Source organism: Enhydra lutris, unplaced genomic scaffold (assembly GCF_002288905.1).
Source record: "Enhydra lutris kenyoni isolate GAN:26980312 unplaced genomic scaffold, ASM228890v2 scaffoldscaffold52, whole genome shotgun sequence".
Lineage (NCBI taxonomy): Eukaryota > Metazoa > Chordata > Mammalia > Carnivora > Mustelidae > Enhydra > Enhydra lutris.
Genome location: NW_019154136.1, coordinates 26,919 through 45,477, shown reverse-complemented (window position 1 = coordinate 45,477; position 18,559 = coordinate 26,919). Strand labels below are relative to the sequence as shown.

General features: G+C 42.1%; 1 protein-coding gene and 1 pseudogene across 3 annotated transcripts in view; one reads left to right on the top strand and one right to left on the bottom strand.

Moving 5' to 3' along the window:
• LOC111157134 (NHS actin remodeling regulator) overlaps positions 1 to 18,559 on the top strand; it is a 331,564-nt gene that overhangs the window by 304,879 nt on the left and 8,126 nt on the right. For 2 of the 3 annotated variants that reach the window (XM_022518379.1, XM_022518381.1), the window contains exons 4-6: positions 13,404 to 13,466; positions 15,472 to 15,664; positions 18,342 to 18,473. In XM_022518379.1, coding sequence (XP_022374087.1) covers positions 13,404 to 13,466; positions 15,472 to 15,664; positions 18,342 to 18,473 — 388 coding nt within the window. The remainder of the gene's footprint in view (positions 1 to 13,403; positions 13,467 to 15,471; positions 15,665 to 18,341; positions 18,474 to 18,559) is intronic. The other variant, XM_022518380.1, reaches the window with a different exon arrangement.
• LOC111157087 lies at positions 644 to 10,936 on the bottom strand (annotated as a pseudogene).

Sequence of the window (18,559 nt, the reverse complement as noted above, 5' to 3'; positions counted from 1 at the left end):
TGAGCGGCGCCTGGGTGGCTCAGTGGGTTAAAGCCTCTGCCTTCGGCTCAGGTCATGATCTCAGGGTCCTGGGATCGAGTCCCACATTGGGCTCTCTGCTGAGCAGAGAGCCTGTTTCCCTTCCTCTCTCTCTGCCTGCCTCTCTGCCCAATTGTGATCTCTGTCTGTCAAATAAATAAAATCTTTTTTTTTTTTTTTTAAAAGCAGGAAGACTGAAAGATCAAGTGAATGGTATGCCGGGTGACAGAGAAGCAAAGGACATGGAAGAGTTCGTAGGAGGATGCTGAAACTGAGCTGAGGGGAAGGCAGCATGGCTGCAGTCTACACCCAGGGAAAGCTAGCTTGGCCGGTTGGCCAGAGTCCTTCCCTCCCTCCCTCCCTTTCTCAGACAGGATGGACAGATAGCATTCGGCAGCATAACTGGGGGAGATGATCTCTGTAAATGGGGAACAGCTGAATGGATACTGAAGAGAAATAGGCTGGATGTGCCATTCTGTCATGTCCTGTTTGACCCAGAGGCAGGTTTGTGTTAACAGAGCACACGTGGGGCTGTCCTGCAATAGCAGTGGTGTCTTGGCAGAAAGGGGGTGATAGGGTGGAGGTGGGGCTGGAAGGAGGACTCTCAAGTTCCAGTTTTTAAATACTAGAGAACGAGGAACTTTTTAGTCAAGAAACTGGATGCTTTCTGTTCTATGCCGACTTTCTCCAAAACCCTAACAAATTTTGCAGACGATATGGCACCATCCCCATCCTGATCAGTCTCCTGGATGGTCCTGTGATGCTGCTCAGTTGCTTCTCTGGGAAATTCACTCCAGCCATCATGCATAGCCTCTGGACAGCTCATTGTCATCTTTATCCAAATCATACGGCCGAAAAGCAAAGTATAGTTTGTTGCTTCAAAGTTGAGTGGTTCTGGTCCATTCCCATCTTTGCTCTTAGCACTATATTAAGTGGGTTGGAAATGAGCCAGTTTTTATGAATCAGTGGAAGTTTACCTGGTCTTTTCCCTCTGGAAAGAAGGCACTAATGAGCCATCTCCCAGTGGGTTGATGACAAGTTCTGGCATCAACTGGAAGTCTTCCCAGCTGAGGGCCCCATTCTCACCTTTGTCCGGGCTGGTGAACTGGCTGTAGAGGCAGGTGATCTGACTGTGGGAAAGGCTGGTCTCCTTGATCTCCTCTAGTTCTTTATTCCACAGTAACGTGGACCCCAAGTGGGAGCTCCCCTAGGAGCAGCTGTCCCTGAAGCAACAGTAGAAAGCTAAAGACAAAAGGAACTGTAGACAAATATTGTACTCTCGTGGAAAATTTATTCTTCACAAGAGAATGAACTAAAAATTCTGAAACTACTTTATGTGCAGGATAGGACTGAGCAAATATGTTGTAGATAATGACAATGAGTTTGTTACTGCTAGAGAAAGGAGTTACAAATAAGGAATGGGGAAAGTCTAGAATGAATCCTTTGGTATTAGATTATATCTAATATATCAGTATAAATTCATACATATTTTCTCAAACACATAGAGAGATATACACATGTATCTGCAGACGGATAGGCATAAAATAAACGTGTGTCTATGTGCATGTATGAGTATACAAACATATTTCTTAGCTCTGTCATCTGAGAGGGCCTTAGAAACAATGATACTTTGGTAACCCTGAATACATCTACTGCCCACATCTTCTTTCTTTCTTTCTAAGATTTTATGTATTTATTTGACAGACAGAGAGTGAGAGAGCACAAGCAGGAAGAGTGGCAGGCAGAAGGAGAGGGAGAAGCAGGCTCCCTGCGGAGCAGGGAACCTGATGCAGGGCTCAATCCTGGGACCCTGGGATCACGACCTGAGCCAAAGGCAGGCACTTAACCGACTGAGCCACCCAGGCGCCCTGCTTACATCATTCTAAATGCCATTCTCTAAAAAGATAAACCAGGGATCCTTGGAGAAATTTATTCAAGGACTGGGCCAGGGGAAATGTGAGATAAGCCTAGAATATCTGAAGATGCTCAAAAGTAAGAAAGTGCTCAAAAAATAATAGGAAGCATGTCGAAAGGGCACAGAAGCCAACCTGAATGAGCTCCCAATAGCTAAATCTGGGACACTTTGAGCAATAAAATAAAGATAGTAATGGATTATAACTCAGAAAATAAAGATCTGAGTCTATACTGCTATAAGGAAATTGGGATAAATAAATACATGTATGGGGGGTAGTTCTTCCTTACAGAAGAGTTCTAATGAATAAATGTAGAAGTATTGATACAAATTTTAAAAATCACCGTTAGCCAAATATGATAGTAATAATTTTTATGGGCAATAATCATCGATGAATGCTAAAATTAGTTGGGTGAAATTATGAGAAATAGGATGTGTGCATTGTCTCAAAGTTTCTCCCCACAAGATACTTGTTGATGACAAACAGAAAATAGTAATTTTAGCTGCAGAAGCTGACAGCCACCATCTTAGCCAAGTGATCAAAATTAACATCAGTAGCCATAGGGCACAGCTGTATATGAACCTCCTGATATAATGCAAAGAGATGACACTTCCGTGGAATTCTTGACAAAAATGTTTGACCTCAATCTAACCATAAGAAAAATGTCTGACATCCTTAATTAAGGAACATCCTAGAAAATCATCAGCCAGCACTCTCCAAAAGTGTCAAGGTCATTAAAGCAATGATTGAGGGATTACCACAAACTGAAGGACACTAAGGAGATTTGACAACTAAGTGCAATGTGGGATCCTGGATTGGATCCTGGACCAGAAAAAGAACATTAGTGGGAACTGGTAAATGCCAAGTAAAGCTAATAAATTGGTAAATAGTATTTATCAATTTTAATTTTCTGCTTTCAATAAATGTACTGCGGTTATGTAAAATGTTAACATTAGGAAAAGCTGGACAGAGTATATGGGAATCTTCTCTACTACTTTTGCAACTTCTGTGTAAATATTCAGTTATTTCAAAATACAAAGTTAAAACACACACACACACACACACACACACACACACACTTAGCCTTAAATATTCCACAGTTCCTGAGTTGGGACTTGTACCCAGTGCCTATGATAGATATATGGCTTCTGGAGAAAGTAAGTTCAACCAGGACAAGATTAGTTCATAATTTCTTTTCTTTAAATAGCAAAATTCAGAAGACCACAGAGAATCTAATCTAAGATAATTAGAAATTGCTATGGTATATCACACTTTAACCCCTAGGGCCCCCTCATGGCATAGATTCCCATTTGAGGGTGAGCTGCTACGACGGACTGCACAGGGTGTGCAGTCCGTCGTCGGAGCTCACCCTCGTCCTCTGCTGAATGGGCTGTCCAGCTCATCTGTTCTCATCAGTAAGTTATGTTGGTATGGGCCACGAATATTCAAGACATTTACCTGCTCGTCCCCCATGCAAGTCTAAGGCAGGCATTCCCGTGAGATCACAGCCAACCTTTCCCACACGGTCCAGAGAGCTGACTGACCAGAGTCAGCACCTGAGCTGAAACATCTCCTATCGCTGCTTTCCGCTTGCAGTCAGGTCCATGGGGACCCTTGGAGTCTAAGTCCCTGCTTAGATTCTGAGGTTTAGATGGAAAGGCATGGAAATCATCCTTCCTCAAATGTGGTAAGATGCTCCAGCAATTTCACCAAGCGTCCCTCTCCAGCTTTTGTCAGTGGTCCGGGGCCAGAATATCTAACAGTCTCTGTGGCAGTGGACGGCAAAGCTTGACATGAGATGCAGCGCTGTGGCAAAGGTTGATCAGGTTCCCGAGGAACACCGAAGCCTAAATCCTAACCATCAGGATGACAGTTAACTCATTCCACCATATGGTGTTAACAATTATCCTCTGTGTCAGGCTTCATAAAATTATCCTGGGAAGAATATCAGGGATTCTTTGTCATTTCATAGCCTGATAGTAGTTTTCTAACTTATCAAACTATGCATCCAGGGATTTTAAAGTAAAAGTCTGTCAAATCACTTTTCTTCTTACCAAGGAGGTGCATCAGAAAGACGGGACATTCCAACGGCCTTACTGGGAAGTAAATGAAGGCAATCACTCAAATGAAGACCCAGACCCCCTTGGTCTTAGTCCAGAGCTATAAACAATGACCATGTTCACTCTTCCATTTTCTATCAAGAAGAAGAAAATAGGGGCGCCTGGGTGGCTCAGTGGGTTGAGCCGCTGCCTTCGGCTCAGGTCATGATCCCAGGTCCTGGGTTCGAGCCCCGCATCGGGCTTTCTGCTCAGCAGGGAGCCTGCTTCCTCCTCTCTCTCTGCCTGCCTCTCTGCCTACTTGTGATTTCTCTCTGTCAAATAAATAAATAAAATCTTAAAAAAAAAAAGAAGAAGAAGAAAATAGGTCTTATGAGAAAGCAGCTTCTGAGAACAATGAAACTGTCTTACAGAAGAATGACAAGACTGGGAGTGGAGTTCTGAGCCAAGAGAGGGCTTAAAGACTAGAGTTGGCAGGAGGGGCATTTCAGCTGTATTTGACCTGCCCTGGGATAAAGACCTTCTCACTGCCTCACTCTCTCTCCCGTCCCCAGTTCTATCTCCTCTCATCCAGCCTCTCCCCTCCTTCTTTCTCCATGAGTCCTCACTGGAGATTTCTCATATTCTATTGGTTTACAAGACCGAGACTGAGAAATGCTGACCAAGCTTTTCCTTTGTTGTAAAAGAATTACACATACCACAGTGTCCTAGACAGGTCGTGTTTTGGTTTTATAAAATATCTTCATAGTTTTGCAAGCTCTCTTAGAAATATTCTGTTGTTTTATGGCCTGTCTCAAAATGGTTCTATCCATCCAATTAAGTCTCTCTTGCCTCAGTCTAAGTGCTTTCCTTTATCTCATCCAGTTTGCTCCTTTAAATCAATTACAAAAGATTCTAACATTGGTACGAGAATTTTTGACATAAAAATTCTTCCCTAATCCTGAAACCTTCAATTCCTTCATTCTGCCTAAAGAAATAAGTTCAAATCCTTAGCCCATCTCTCCAGCCTCTGTATGATCTGGTCCTAACATACCTTTCCAGATGGACTGCCCACAAATCCGTTGCACAGACCCTAGACCTCAGCCTAACCAAACTACATGTGCTTCTTGAGAAAATATCCTGCACTCTAAAAACGATATCTCCACTTGGAATGCCCTCTCTCCCACTGTGGCCTCTTATTTATTCATTTTGAAGAAAATTAACTGACTCAAAAATGAGAGACATAATTTCTGCCATACAGAGTACATGGGATAGTAGAGAAAATTGTATATTATTAAGTATAAGGTTTTAGCACCTAACTGGTATGTGGTGTTAGAATAGGGCTGGATGTTAGGATTAAACTTCATGGTAAAGGGAGCATCTGAAAAGGCCTTGAAGGATGGGGTGGAATTTCCATGTGTAAACTGGGAGGAAAAGGATTATAAGCTGAGGAAACCATGAGAGCAAGCTCACACAGGCAGGAGAAAATGAAGTGCATATACATAAATTCAAATATTTTGGTTTGGCTGCAGTGCTCCAGTAGACCAGATCTTGAGGACCTTGAATGTCAGACTAAAACGTCTGAATCTATTACACAGACATGGGAAATTAGAAGAGTTTTGAGCACAGAAATAACATGGTCAGAAAGAGCAGTGCTTTATGAAGATACCACGCCATGTGTGTATAGGGTTAACTTCCTCAATTTCTAGAGGTTTCTTCTTGGTATAGTAGGGTTGGAAGAGCCTGACATTAGTTTCAAATGTAAGACTACAGGAGTGGTGATGCCTGTCACATGCTCCATTTAACTCAGCTGTCAGCTCTCACAGACTGGCCGTAAGTAACTTGTGACTTTACTCGTAGCTGCTGTTCTGATATGGGACTCTCCTTGGGACAAGTCAGCACAGCACCTACGACATGCAACTATACAGCTACTGACCCCGGCAGATACTCCTCCCCCTCTATACCCATTTTCGAGAATCACCAGAAGCAATTTGCTTTTGAGACGCCATCAGTTCTCCTGTTCCCTGCCATAAGATGCAGGCATCATTATGATCTTGACGTCCCACGGACCATCACACCGGTTCCTGTTTTCCTCATGGCGTGAGGAAGCAGAGGTAGCAAGTACTTTAGATGCCTTAGACACAAGCAAGCCAGGGGTGAAAGCCTGGTACCCCACACTTCAGCAGTCAGGGTCCAGCCAGGAACACAGACTGATCCACAGCAGTTATTTTAACACACAGAACTCAGTACCGGGAAGGTACTGCAAAACGGACGTATCAAACGGGAAATGGAGGCAACAGAGACAGTAAGTGCAGAAAGGAGCTGACACACCTAGGACAGAACCTAACAGGGAGCAGCTGGTGAGAGAGAAATGTTATTTTCAGAGTCCCGGCAGAGCGCGGAAGAATAGATGTGCAGCTGACAGACGACAGCCGGACAGGCAGCACAATAGCTAATGACAGCATTAGCCCACGAGCCCCGTTAATATCAAATACTGTGAGAAATAAAGAAAATTCCTTACTGCAGAGTTTAGTTTTGGAATTCTTTCTTTTTAAAACATGGGCCTGGCTGTGGAGCAGTGAATAAAATTACTGCTTTGTACACATCGTTCCGGAATATGCTCAGGTTCACGTTTTCTTGCACACCTGAGACATTCCGCTGCTCTAAGTACAAGCAGACAATGGAGTAGCACTCACAGTAAGACAGAATGAATTACTGACACACACAACAACTTGGATGGATCTCAGAGGCATTATGCTGAGTGAAAGAAGCCAGTATCAAAAGGTATGATTCCACTCATACGACACTTTCAAAAAGACAAAACCATAGTGATGGACAACAGGTTCTTGGTTGCCAGGGGCTAAGGGGGGGGGGGGGTTATGACTCTAAAGGGATAGCACAGGGGACCTTTTTGAGGTAATGGAAATGTTCTGAATCCTAATAGTGGGAGGGTTACGTGAGTCTAGGCATGTGATAACACTCAGAGCTATACTAAAAAAAGAGTCAATTAAAAAGGAGGGAAAAGGTAAAAAATAAAGGTGGAACATGCATGGCTTGTGCATAAGAAGGTTTTATCTTTTCTTATTTTTTGAAAACTTTGCTGTGGTAAGGTTAAGTAGGACCCTACTGAGCTCTTGCCACGACTGGCGTGAGTTATAAGGGAAAAGTGTCCCTTGGAGTGAGGCCAAATCTACGACATGTCTTTACTGCACACCTTGGAGCCTCCAGCTGAGGGCAAGGCAGGTGGGCGAGGGAGGAACTCTCCCCGCACCGATGGGCCATTGTGGGACTCACGCTGCCTGCTCCTGTGATTTGGGTGAGGGTATTTGTGCCATCTGCAGCAGTTCAAAGCCTTCTTCTTCCCTCCACTTCAAAGCCCGGCCTGCCTTTTTCCCACTCATGTCTTTTATTTGGTGCTAGCAACCTTTGAGGACTGATACTGAATGGCCCTTGGCAGTGACCCCACTAGTTGGCAAAGCTGGCCACAGGGGATGAATAAGACACTCACTGGCATCAACATCACACTGATCATGGTCCAGTGGGCCTTGTTTTGTGTTCTCCTTGACAGTCCAGAGCAATTCCTGTGAATAAATGACTGAGCAGCAGCAGGAAGTGGTCTCCCTCCTGGCCTCCCTGGAGCCCTCTTTTCCATTCACATGGGGACTACCGTCCACACAGGCTTCAAAGTAGAATTCTGTTATGCTCAGCACATTTAAATCACTTCATTAATAGAACACCATTAAACAAAGTGTTCCTGAACTTTAAAATACATAAAATCATTTTGCATTCCATCACCCAAAGAATTTTCCTTTGGTTTCAGCTGAGATCAAAAGGAGAGAGAGATTCTTGGCGGCTACATGCTGTCTTTCACAAAGACTCTCTCGCGGTGGAAACTGCGCCATTGCCACTGCATTCAAGTTCTGCTCACTACGGGCCGATCTCATACCCAAGACATTATCAGACCATCAAGAGGGTAGGATTCCCTTTTGAGTGAACGAGCACATACTCTTTTGTGTTTGGCTTCTTTCACTCCACATACTTTTTTGAGGTCAATGTTGCATGTATCAATACCGTGTTCTTTTTTATGACTGGGTAGTACTGCATTATAGGAATATGGTAGTCCCCAATTTGTTTATCCATTCTCTTGTTGGTAGATAATGGAGGTGTTTCTAGTTGTGAGGACTTTGGGGGGGGTCTTTTACAAATTAAGTTGCTATGAATATTTTTGTGCAAGGCTTTTTGTGGACATACTCATTCTTCTTACCTCCGTATACCTGAGAGGGAATTAGAGGGCAGACATATGCTTACGTTTGTTAGATACTGCCAGTCTCTGAAGTGGCTAGACCATTTTACATGCACCCCATCAATTTATGAGAGTTCTAGTTGCTCTTCCTCTGTGCCAGCACTTGTTATTATTGACCTTTTTAAGTTTAGCCCCTCCAATACACAGCAGTATGTGACTGGGGTTTTCATTTGAATTTTCCCAACAAGAAATGATGTTGAGGGCTTTTGCATATGCTTATTGGCCTTTTGCATATTTCCTTTAGCCAAGTGCTTCTCAGGAGAATTGAGGAAGTGGTGGTGGCAATATCTGGCAGAGAAGAGAAATAAAGGTATGATTTGGAAAAACAGACTTATCAATGATAAGGCAATTTTTCCCAGTCCTGAATATTTCTGCATTTTGGTGTTTTAAATAGACAGTAATATATAAAGTGGTTAAAAGAAGAACCCAGCCAGCACTTGTTCCTGAATATCTCCCTCTCGGCCTATAACCACTATTCACAATTCTGCCTCAGTGATGTGTTCCTTTGGTCTTCTCACTAGGAGTTCTCAGCACATTAATGTGAATGCATCTGTGGGCTTCTGTCAAGCCTCACAGCTGGCTGGGGGTGCAGTGGGAAGGGTTTGGGCACTTGGGGGTGCTGCGTTCAGGCCCTCTGGGGAAAGCATGAGGGCCCTAGTTTTCCTGGGAGAGTGGTAGAAAAGGTAACACCAGGAAAGGGAAGAAAGGCTTAGGAGAGAGAGACACAGGAAGCACCCTAAACTTTTACTTACTTCATTCTGTTTTCCCACAGTTACTCACTTTGGTAAATGTTGGAGCTGAGGAGAGAGGAAAGGGAGAAGCACAGTATGAGTCAGAAACGATGTTATTAAGCATGTTTGGAAGAGCACAATGCCAGCCAATAGGAGGCTCTGGGACAGTGTCATGGAAAGAAAGTGCTATGTAACTGCAGCAGGAAGAGTGCTGAGTGAAGAAGGTATCGCCAGCTTCCTTTAAGCCTTCCAGAAAGATCGAGGCACTTTCTGTTTATGTGCAACACATTCACACACTCCAGTAAGAAGAATCTGAGGCAGACAAGGTCTCCTCCATCTCCTAGATAGGCCGTAACCTTGTGCAGAAATGCAGGGACCTGGTCTAAGGACAAATGGGCCCCAGGGTGGAATGAAAGTAAGGTCCCGGATCACCTGACTAAGGAACCCACGTGGCTTGTAATGGGCATCTTTGCTCTAAAGTTTTATTCCTATATTCAAGCATACCGCAGCATCCATTCTCTAGTGAATATTTCTCATGTTTAAGACAGCATGATAGTAATGAATGAGCTCTGAAAGTCAGCTGCTATAAATGCCATGTGTTATCAGTTAGATCACACACTAAAGCCGAATTTTCAAAACATTTTCTGCTGAAATACCCACAACATTTTAACAGATGTCTTTTGGAGAGTCTAGAGGCAAAATAAGCTCCCATCAGCATATAAAATAAAACCCCAAAGAAAGTAAAATGCGGAGGGATTATATTTTTCTTTTGGCAGTAAGAGAAAGGTTGGGGAAAATCTTGAGATGTTTGGAGAAATGCTTGTTCACAGCCACAAAACTGAAGAAATGAATAGTGTCTATTATTTCTTGTTCTGAGCACTGACCCTAAGTATGTAGCTGTAACTTTCATTGAAGCAGTTTCATGGGCAGGTAGGGAAAGGATCTGAGAGTGTAAATTATGGGCCAGCAGGGACAGAAATGGGGTGAAAGCATCAAAGAAGCATCTTTTGTCAGCGACGGATGAGCAAGACCAGTAGTGGCTGATTCTAAAATGATCTCATCTCGGAGTCTAAGGCCTCTTAAAATCAGGGGTAAGAGGGCCAGAATGGGAGCCTGGAAAAATAAAGAGACATTTTTATGTGTGTGTTTTTCTCCAACATTATGAAAAAGTCTGAAAGTACAGAAAAGTCAAAAGAAGGGGGGCAGGGAGAGGGTGGTTGGGTGATGGGACACTGGGGAGGGTATGTGCTATGGTGAGTGCTGTGAAATGTGTAAGCCTGACGACTCACAGACCTGTACCCCTGAAGCAAATAATATATTATATGCTAATAAAAAAATTAAAAAAAAAGAAAAGTCGAAAGTACTGTATAGTGATGAGAGAGAGATCATTTTTCATGTGACACTTTGGTTCCCCGGGTGCTATCTTTGACCTTCAAGAAATGTTCTTGAATGAATCAATGAGTGGTCTAAGAGGCTTCCCACATACTTATTCCGGGGAAGCCAAGGTTGTTCACTGCTACTTCTGCATGGAGTGGTAATTCCAAAAACAGGACACCCTATGGCTCTGCTTCTGTTCTACCTATTGTTTTGGATGCTCCTTGCTCATGCTGTCTTGTCTCCCCCTTGCCTTGTTATCTTTGACTTTGTGCTGGATGTTGTGCTGCAAAATTGTATGTGGAGACAATCTGACATTATTTCTTTTGAGAGGATTTTTGTTTGCTTGGGCCAGGCACGTGGGGGTACTAGCTAGCAGTGCAACAGATTTTACTCAAGCATTACCAAGGCAGTAGGAATACAGTTATGAACAAGAAATGGTTTCTGCCCTTGTAGGTCTTACTAAGAATAAGCAAAAGGATTCATTTAAACAGAGTCCTTAAAGGATAATTTAATTCATACAAGTCTGGTCAGCATGCAGCTTTTCCTCACCTTATCCATGCGCACAGGTTAAGGACCGGCATGCTGGGCTGTGCAGAGATGCCCGGAGGCAGCAGTTCTCTTTCAGTTTTATTTCTTAGGTAGTTTTAGAAAAAAAAATCCTATGAACTGATTATATCACCATATAAAAGTCGAATCAGAAATAATCAGAACGGTTTTACTTCCTTTGACCAAACACCCAGGAAAGAGAATGCTTTAAAACACTTCACTTAAGCAGGTACTAATTTCATGGCAGAAATGGAACCAAAGTCCATTTCAATATTATAAGCTTAACTACTCTAAATCAACAGATCATCTAGAGGAGCTCGAGTGCTTTTGTCGTGGTGGTAAAACCAAAGAACAAATTCCTTCCACACACAAGCTCCAGAGCACTTAGTTTCAGGCCTAACGAGCTGGAGGCTGGAGCTCCTATCAAAACAGCGGAGAGGCGGATCAGTTGAGAAGGAATCTTCAGTGGAGTGTAACCTACAGAGACCCTGACCTAACGATGGTTGACCAAAACAGAACAGTCTCTCTCTGGACTTGGAGTCCTTAGTCATTTCCAAATGTTACCTCGTTACTTATTTAATGGCATGGCGGGGCGGGGCAGGTTCTCAAACTGATGAAAACTAAAAACCACTCCTCATCCCTCACTCCTGGAAAAAACACTCAGTAGGAGAGTTGACTTAGAAGGTTAAAGACAAACTACCAAAATTAATATATTAATATCATTAATATGTTTTATTCCCTGCAGTTTTCTGCTGTGTAATTCTTTAAATTCTTTCATGAGACACCAGAGCCTTTGGTTTCTTGGAAATGGGTTCCTTCGCCATACAGGCTTTGTTTTCAGGCTCCCTTTCTCCTGCTTCCATGATTTTGCTCTCTACTTGGCATACCCCAGGGTCTTACTTGAGACCTACACATCACTATCTGTGATGGAGGCTTAGGAGAGAAGCGGGGTAATGTCTGAACTCAGGCCACATACAGCACATCTGTCAAAATGATCATTTTCAGTGAGGGAGCCACAGACCCTACGAAATCATTTGTCTTAAATAACATCTAGATCAAAGTTAACTGGGCCTGAGGAGATGGCATTTGCTTTGCTTAAAAATTAATGAGCAACCCTGTCACTTAAAATTTAGAAACTCAGAAGAGAACCAGACCTTGAGTGCTCCACCTCCAAAACAGAGGTCTGCCATAGGCTTAAGAAAAATCAGAACTGGAATACTGAGCCTCTGATGGAACCAAACGTGGCTTGTGGTTTCCTCTATTTTTTTCACCTACTTGCACTAAAATGATCAGTGCCCTTGGATTCTATGGTGTCTGCTTCCTCCTGATATCTTGACCACAAACCTTACTCTTTTGGAGTTTCTCATCACTATTAAAATACACAAGGCTCATATCATTCAAGTGTACCAATAATTTTTTGAGTTCCTACAAGGAGGAGCCACTTTGCTGGCATCACGGAAGACTGAAAAGAAAATCAGATGTGGCTTCTAACCCCTAAGAATTTATAACCTAATAGAAGAAAAAGACACATCCAGGAAGAACTCAGGTTACGTTAAAGCAATGCTATAGGGAAAGTGCTGTAATAGAGGCCTAACTGAATCTAAAGCTGACATGGTTTAGAGTTTAAGAGAGTTTCAATATCCTACTCAGTAGATCCTGAAAAGGGGATTCTAATTACCTGATTATTCTCCAAACACGACTGGCTACATGATTCGTGGGGCCCAGTTCAAAATGAAGACGCAGGGCCCTTTACTCAAAAAAGCATGGTGTCCTTCTGAGTGTGGGACCCTGTCACATGCCCTTAAACCTGGCCCTGTCTTCAAATACAGTCTGTGAATATGGGGAAGAGGCAGATTTTAAGCAGCCTGGATGAAGAAAGTGCACACAGGGAATTTTCTTCCAAGTAGTTCACCGGAAAATAAACTCACTCTGAGGAAAGAAAAGAATTCTGTCTTTCCCAAATTAACAAATGGGACTGGGCTCTAAAAGAAAGTTACCATTTGCAAAGTCGATGTCACAGATATGGCACAGCTACATGGTAAGGGTAATAATGACCGTAGCAGTAGCAGGGATAGCTGCTGACAGACGTACAAACCTTATTAAGTGCCACCATTCTTCACAGTCAATTCTGTCGACTTACTGCTCATTTAATCCTCAAAACAGCCCTGGAGGGCAGATAGATGCTATTATTTCCCTATCTTACAGATGAGGAAACCGACCTTAGAAAGGCTGAGTCATTAATTGTCCCTGGTCACACAGTGAATAAATGGTAGAACCAGGATTTCAAGTCAGACAGTCTAGCTCCAAAGTCTGTGCTCTTAATCTGTCCTTGAAATAAGGACATATATGGAGGGAAGGAAGGGAGGGAGGCATCCTGGTATACTCATTCATTACTATCTTAGATTTGACTTAACCAGGGTATACTGTGTGTTGTGTGCATGTTTTTAATTTTTGCTTTTTTTGCATTTCATGTTCATAGTTTAACAGCACCCGTTCGCCCTCCCCCACTGAGTGTTGCCACATGACCCCATGGAGTAGAAAGGTACTGGTTCTGAGAACATTACATCACAGCCCTATCCCATTCTCTCTAGACATTTTCTTCTCTCTTTTAACTATGGCAAACTGTTCTTTCTAACTAACAGGTATTCTTTTAAATCCACTTCAAGAGTGATATTTTCCTAACTTGAATTAAATAAAATGTAATTTCGACAGCCCTGTCATTGGCTTTCTTTCTCACTTACCTTCCCCCTCTAAATTACAATTAAGGCTCTGTTCAAGATGGGCATCACCTAATGCCACTCCTGGACCTTAGACTTCGAAGGAGAGAAATTCCAACTTGCCCTGTATTTATTAGAACTGTAAAGATTCAGCTTCTCAAATCAAAAAAGAGAACAGGACAAAAGGATTCTCTGGCAGCCAGTAGTCCCTGTCGCCATTAAATAAAACACTCTTTTGGCTGCTGGTCAGAGCCTATAGTCAGGTCACTATTCTGTCTTTGTTCCCCAGTCCATTGTTATTCAAGGAAGGAATCGCCTACAAAATGTGGCCTCTGATGGTGGGGGTTTCTCTCCAGCTCTTGCTCTTTCTCCCTCTTTTTCTGTCTCTCTTTTCGAATGCACCAAACTTTTTTTTTTTTTTTCTTTTTGGAAGTTACCTAGGAAACAAAGTCTTTTGTGCTCCAACTTTATTTGAGCTATTCGCTTCGCTGGGAATCTGCACAAAAGCTGAAGAGAAAAGAAGGTTGCTATGTTTTACTAAAATGTTCATGCCGAACACATTTTTCTCAGGGCGGGGTGGGGGGAGTCATATCCTGTTGGGTGTGTTGGGGGGCTTTGCAGATACCTCTGACAAGGTAAGCAAATGCTGGGGGGTTAACTTAAACAAATGGCTCTAGAATCTTCTCTTTACGAGGACCTGAGAGCAGTTTGACAATATGTGAATCCTGAGTCAGCAGGACATGATGCTTCCAAATGTGAGGATGAGAAATTTTTTTTTCATGATTTTAGGACAGAATATTATTAAAACTTAACTGGAATAAGAGGGGGAAATATTTATTTTATACAGACACTCACCTTCCTCCAAATTATGGAAAGAAAGAAAACTAGGGTCAGTGGTGAAAACTGAGTCTTTTAATAATCTGGTTTAGAAGCCCAACCCCGAAATCAAAATCGAAGTGGAGCCTTTTTAATAATCTGGGTTAGGAGCCCAGCCCTGAAATAAAAGGTGGACAATACTAATATCTACCAAGGGCTTGGATGGAGAATTTTCAAATGTCATACTGAAGTCAAGGCCTCTAACTCCACAGCTAGAAGAAAAGCTTCCCACTGCAAAAGCCGAAAGAAACTAAGATCCTTTACTCTTCCGAATTTGAAAAAGAAAACCTCTTGGATCTTTTCCACCATCAACTGCTTTTGTATTTTCCACTATAGTAAGTGGGGGAGAGGGGCTGCTTTTCCATGTGCACACAGTGTTGATGAAACTGCATTTTTGAAATGTTATTCACAAATGCCATAGTCCTACAGTAAAATTAACTCCTTGTGATTTCATCCAGCCTCTCAGAGTAGATAGGCTTGTCCTTCGGGTGATATGTTCTGGAATGTTTCCTGACTCTAGGTTTTCTGGCACATTTTCCGAACCTTTCATAGGCATCTAAATCATCTGCTCCCTTTGATTCCAGTCATCTAGGGCTCTCAAGCCTTTCATTAGGAATATACAGGGAGATAGATATCCAGAATCTACCTGTCACTGGGTTAGAAACTAAGATTTTCCTTCAGTTTCAAGCGGGGGGACCTATGGCTACCCTGTCTCTCCTCTTAATTCCATTTAACCTGAAAAGCATGCTCCTTAAGTCCATTTTTTCTTCTGTGTCGCTTGACTGTTGAAATTGTAACTTTCAATTAGTGGTGCTTACTAACTATTTCTAGGAATCCTTCCTTTGACCTAAAAGCTTATTTGTGACCTCACTGTTCTTAACTAAACTGAAATTCCTTGATATGTTGCTTACATATAAACCATGCTGGCTAAGTTTGAATGTACTTCATTTGCAGTCCCATCCCCCGGAGGATGAAGATACAGATGTCATGTTAGGGCAGAGGCCAAAAAACCCAGTACACAATATCCCCTCGACACTGGACAAGCAGACCAACTGGAGCAAAGCACTGCCTCTCCCAACACCAGAGGAAAAGATGAAACAAGACGCCCAAGTGATTTCTTCTTGCATTATTCCCATCAATGTCACTGGTACCGTTCTGTTCTTTTCTTAGGGGCAGTCGGGTCACAATATTCTGTGTTTTAAATATGTTCAAAACCTGTGCTGCTGGGCGGGCCAGTTAAGAATACCGCTTTGTAAACAAGCAATACCTTTTTCATCAAAATACAACCCAGAAGATGTTCAATATGCTTTTGTCAGGTTTTGAACATCCATTTGCATATGTTCTGCTAGGCCGCTTGTTATGTAAATGATGGACAGTTTCTTTTTGAAAAAAGTCACCAAATAGCTCTTTGGTCATAGCCGACTGAAATAATGGAGAAAGCGGCAGTGATTAGTCATATGATAATGATGCATGGCACAGCAAAAAAGAAAACAGCAAACCCCAGGTCTCTCAAACTGCAAGTAATGATCCTGTAGACCAACTATAAAATCTGTTTTCAGGCTTCTTTGGATGAAGGTAGGCTTGTTTCAAAGATCGTTTAGATTTCCGCACTGATTTTGGCAATTTCTGACCTAAAAATATGCAGATTCAAAGATGAAAGCTGAATTCTATTCTAATCTAGCCAGCCTGGCTTACATTCCTCTCTGCCTTCCTCTTCTTGTGTACTGAGGGTTTAAATGTTAGCCTAGGTCGAACGCAAGCCTGTCCAGACTTTTCTTGAAAAGTTTATCTGTAGTGACCGTAGATGCCAGGAAACAATCTACTAATCTTAGCTGCAAGTGAAATAATGTTATGAAATATTCTCACTTTCAAAGATAGAAAATAATCTATCCATTGAGCTTTCTTTAAACAGCTCTGATAGTTATGTTTTAATTTATTTGTATATTGAAGATGTCACAATGGCCATGTTATTACTTTTATCCTGGTACCATGTGACTAAAGACGGCATGTCACTCGAGATGCATTTTGGACATGGCTACTATTAATCCCACTCAGATTTCTCTCACATACAGTGGGGAGCAAATGGTGACCAGATATCTGGTATAGAGATATTATTTCCTTCCTGAAAAACAGGAGTTCTGGTTGATCAGCTGGTTATGAGCTAGGAGAAATTTTCTTGATGACCTACTCAACTTGCAGAAGAAATTATTCTAAGGATGCATACTTTATCTGATCTCCATAATCTAAATGGGCTGGGGCTGGTATATGTCAAAATGTATCATTTCGGCATCCTCTTAAACTAACTTTCCCTTCTGGGAACATTTGATTATAAGCAGCACCTGCTTTCTTCACAGCACTGTAAGTAAATTTTGTTTTCAAATTTAGTTCTTTGATTATGGGTCTTGTGATTCAGGAAAAGGGAAGATCTTTCCTTCTGCTTTATTTCAGGAACTCTCAGACTAAAGCCCAGATTATATGTTGATTTCAAGAGCTTTAATGAGAAAGCTAATTTTGTCCATATAACATAAAGTGTGTCTGTGTGCCATGTGTTCTGTAATTATTATGAGTAGAATGGAAGATCTTAATTTTTGGTTGGAGCTAAGAAAGGAAAATTCCATTAGTATGAATTCTCCAATAATATTATAATTATTCATCATGTGATATCTCACAGATTTTTTTTAAAGTGAGTTCTAGAAACTGTTGTCACTCTGATGCTAAGCAGAACTCAAATTGCTTCGTTTTATAGCTAAGCCAAGGTTTAACACGCCAACCTATTCTGTGTATAACAATCAGGATAGATAAGACAACCAGATTCCAATGCACTTTGGGCATCCTGATTTTGAGGCAAAGCTCACTCTGAAAAATCCATGGCACATGCCTGTGACAGACAGGAGTGTGAGTTCCTCACCTCCTTTCTCACCTTTCTAGTTTTGATAAGACTACATGTAGTGTACCGATACGGTGATTATGGAGAGAGAAACAAGCGAGCCTCATGGTTTGGCCCCTATATTTATAAAAGCAAACAGACACGCATTGTAAAGACTGGGAATTCCAGCTTCATTTATAGCTGATAGTGAAGGTAGATCCACTTAAGTAGAGAACTGAGGACTGCCTTGTATTTTTATTATATATTGATAAGACACTGGTGCCATACCAAGAAGTGTCCGACTGAGTCAGTAGAAGAAAGTAGAAAGAGTTACATGATCATTTAAAAACAAATCTCTAGGCTATTTTCTCCTCGCGGGAGAGAGAGAGAGAGAGAGAGAGAGAGAGAGAGAGAGAGTGTGTGTGTGTGTGTGTGTGTGTGTGTGTGTTGTGTTGTGTTGTGGGTAGGGTTGGGGTGTAATGGAGAGAGAAAAAAACCTCACAAAGATGTTTTTAATGAAGAAACGGGTCAGGATATGTCCGCTGAATTAATTCAGGTTAACATCTTGGCTCTGGATCTACTATGCAAAGACAGCTTCAGAGAGCCCAGAAATAGACCGGTAGATAGTAGTAACTAAAGGCTGTAAGTCCTTCAGGAGCTGTTTCTGTGCGAGAGTAATTCTTTGATGTTATTTTTCTCTCCTCTTTCTTTTGATTTTCCTTCTTTGCTTGTTACTCTTGGCACTGCAAGCTGTCGTGCAGAGCTGCATTTAGAAGTAAAGCTTAATGTACTGCAGAGTAATTTAAATAGGAGCTGAATAAGGGCTCCCTTATATTTATTCACAGGCTTAATCCAAACTCTTCCTTTACTTCCAATCAATAAATATCACTGTGTTCCAAGCAAATGAAAATTTGTTTGCCATTTCTAAAGGCTAATGAGACCTATTTGTGGGTTGCAGGAGTTGGTTTTGACAGAGAGGCTAGTATACGCTGCTCTCTTGTTCATTCACAATCCGTACTACAGCGGAGACGAAAACTGAGGAGGAGGAAAACCATCTCGGGTATCCCCAGAAGAGTCCAACAAGAAATAGGTGTAGTATAAACTGTTAATGGTTAACATTCTGTTGGGTGTCAATTAGAAGATGAAATGGAAGCTGGCCTTTTCATCAGCTTCCTT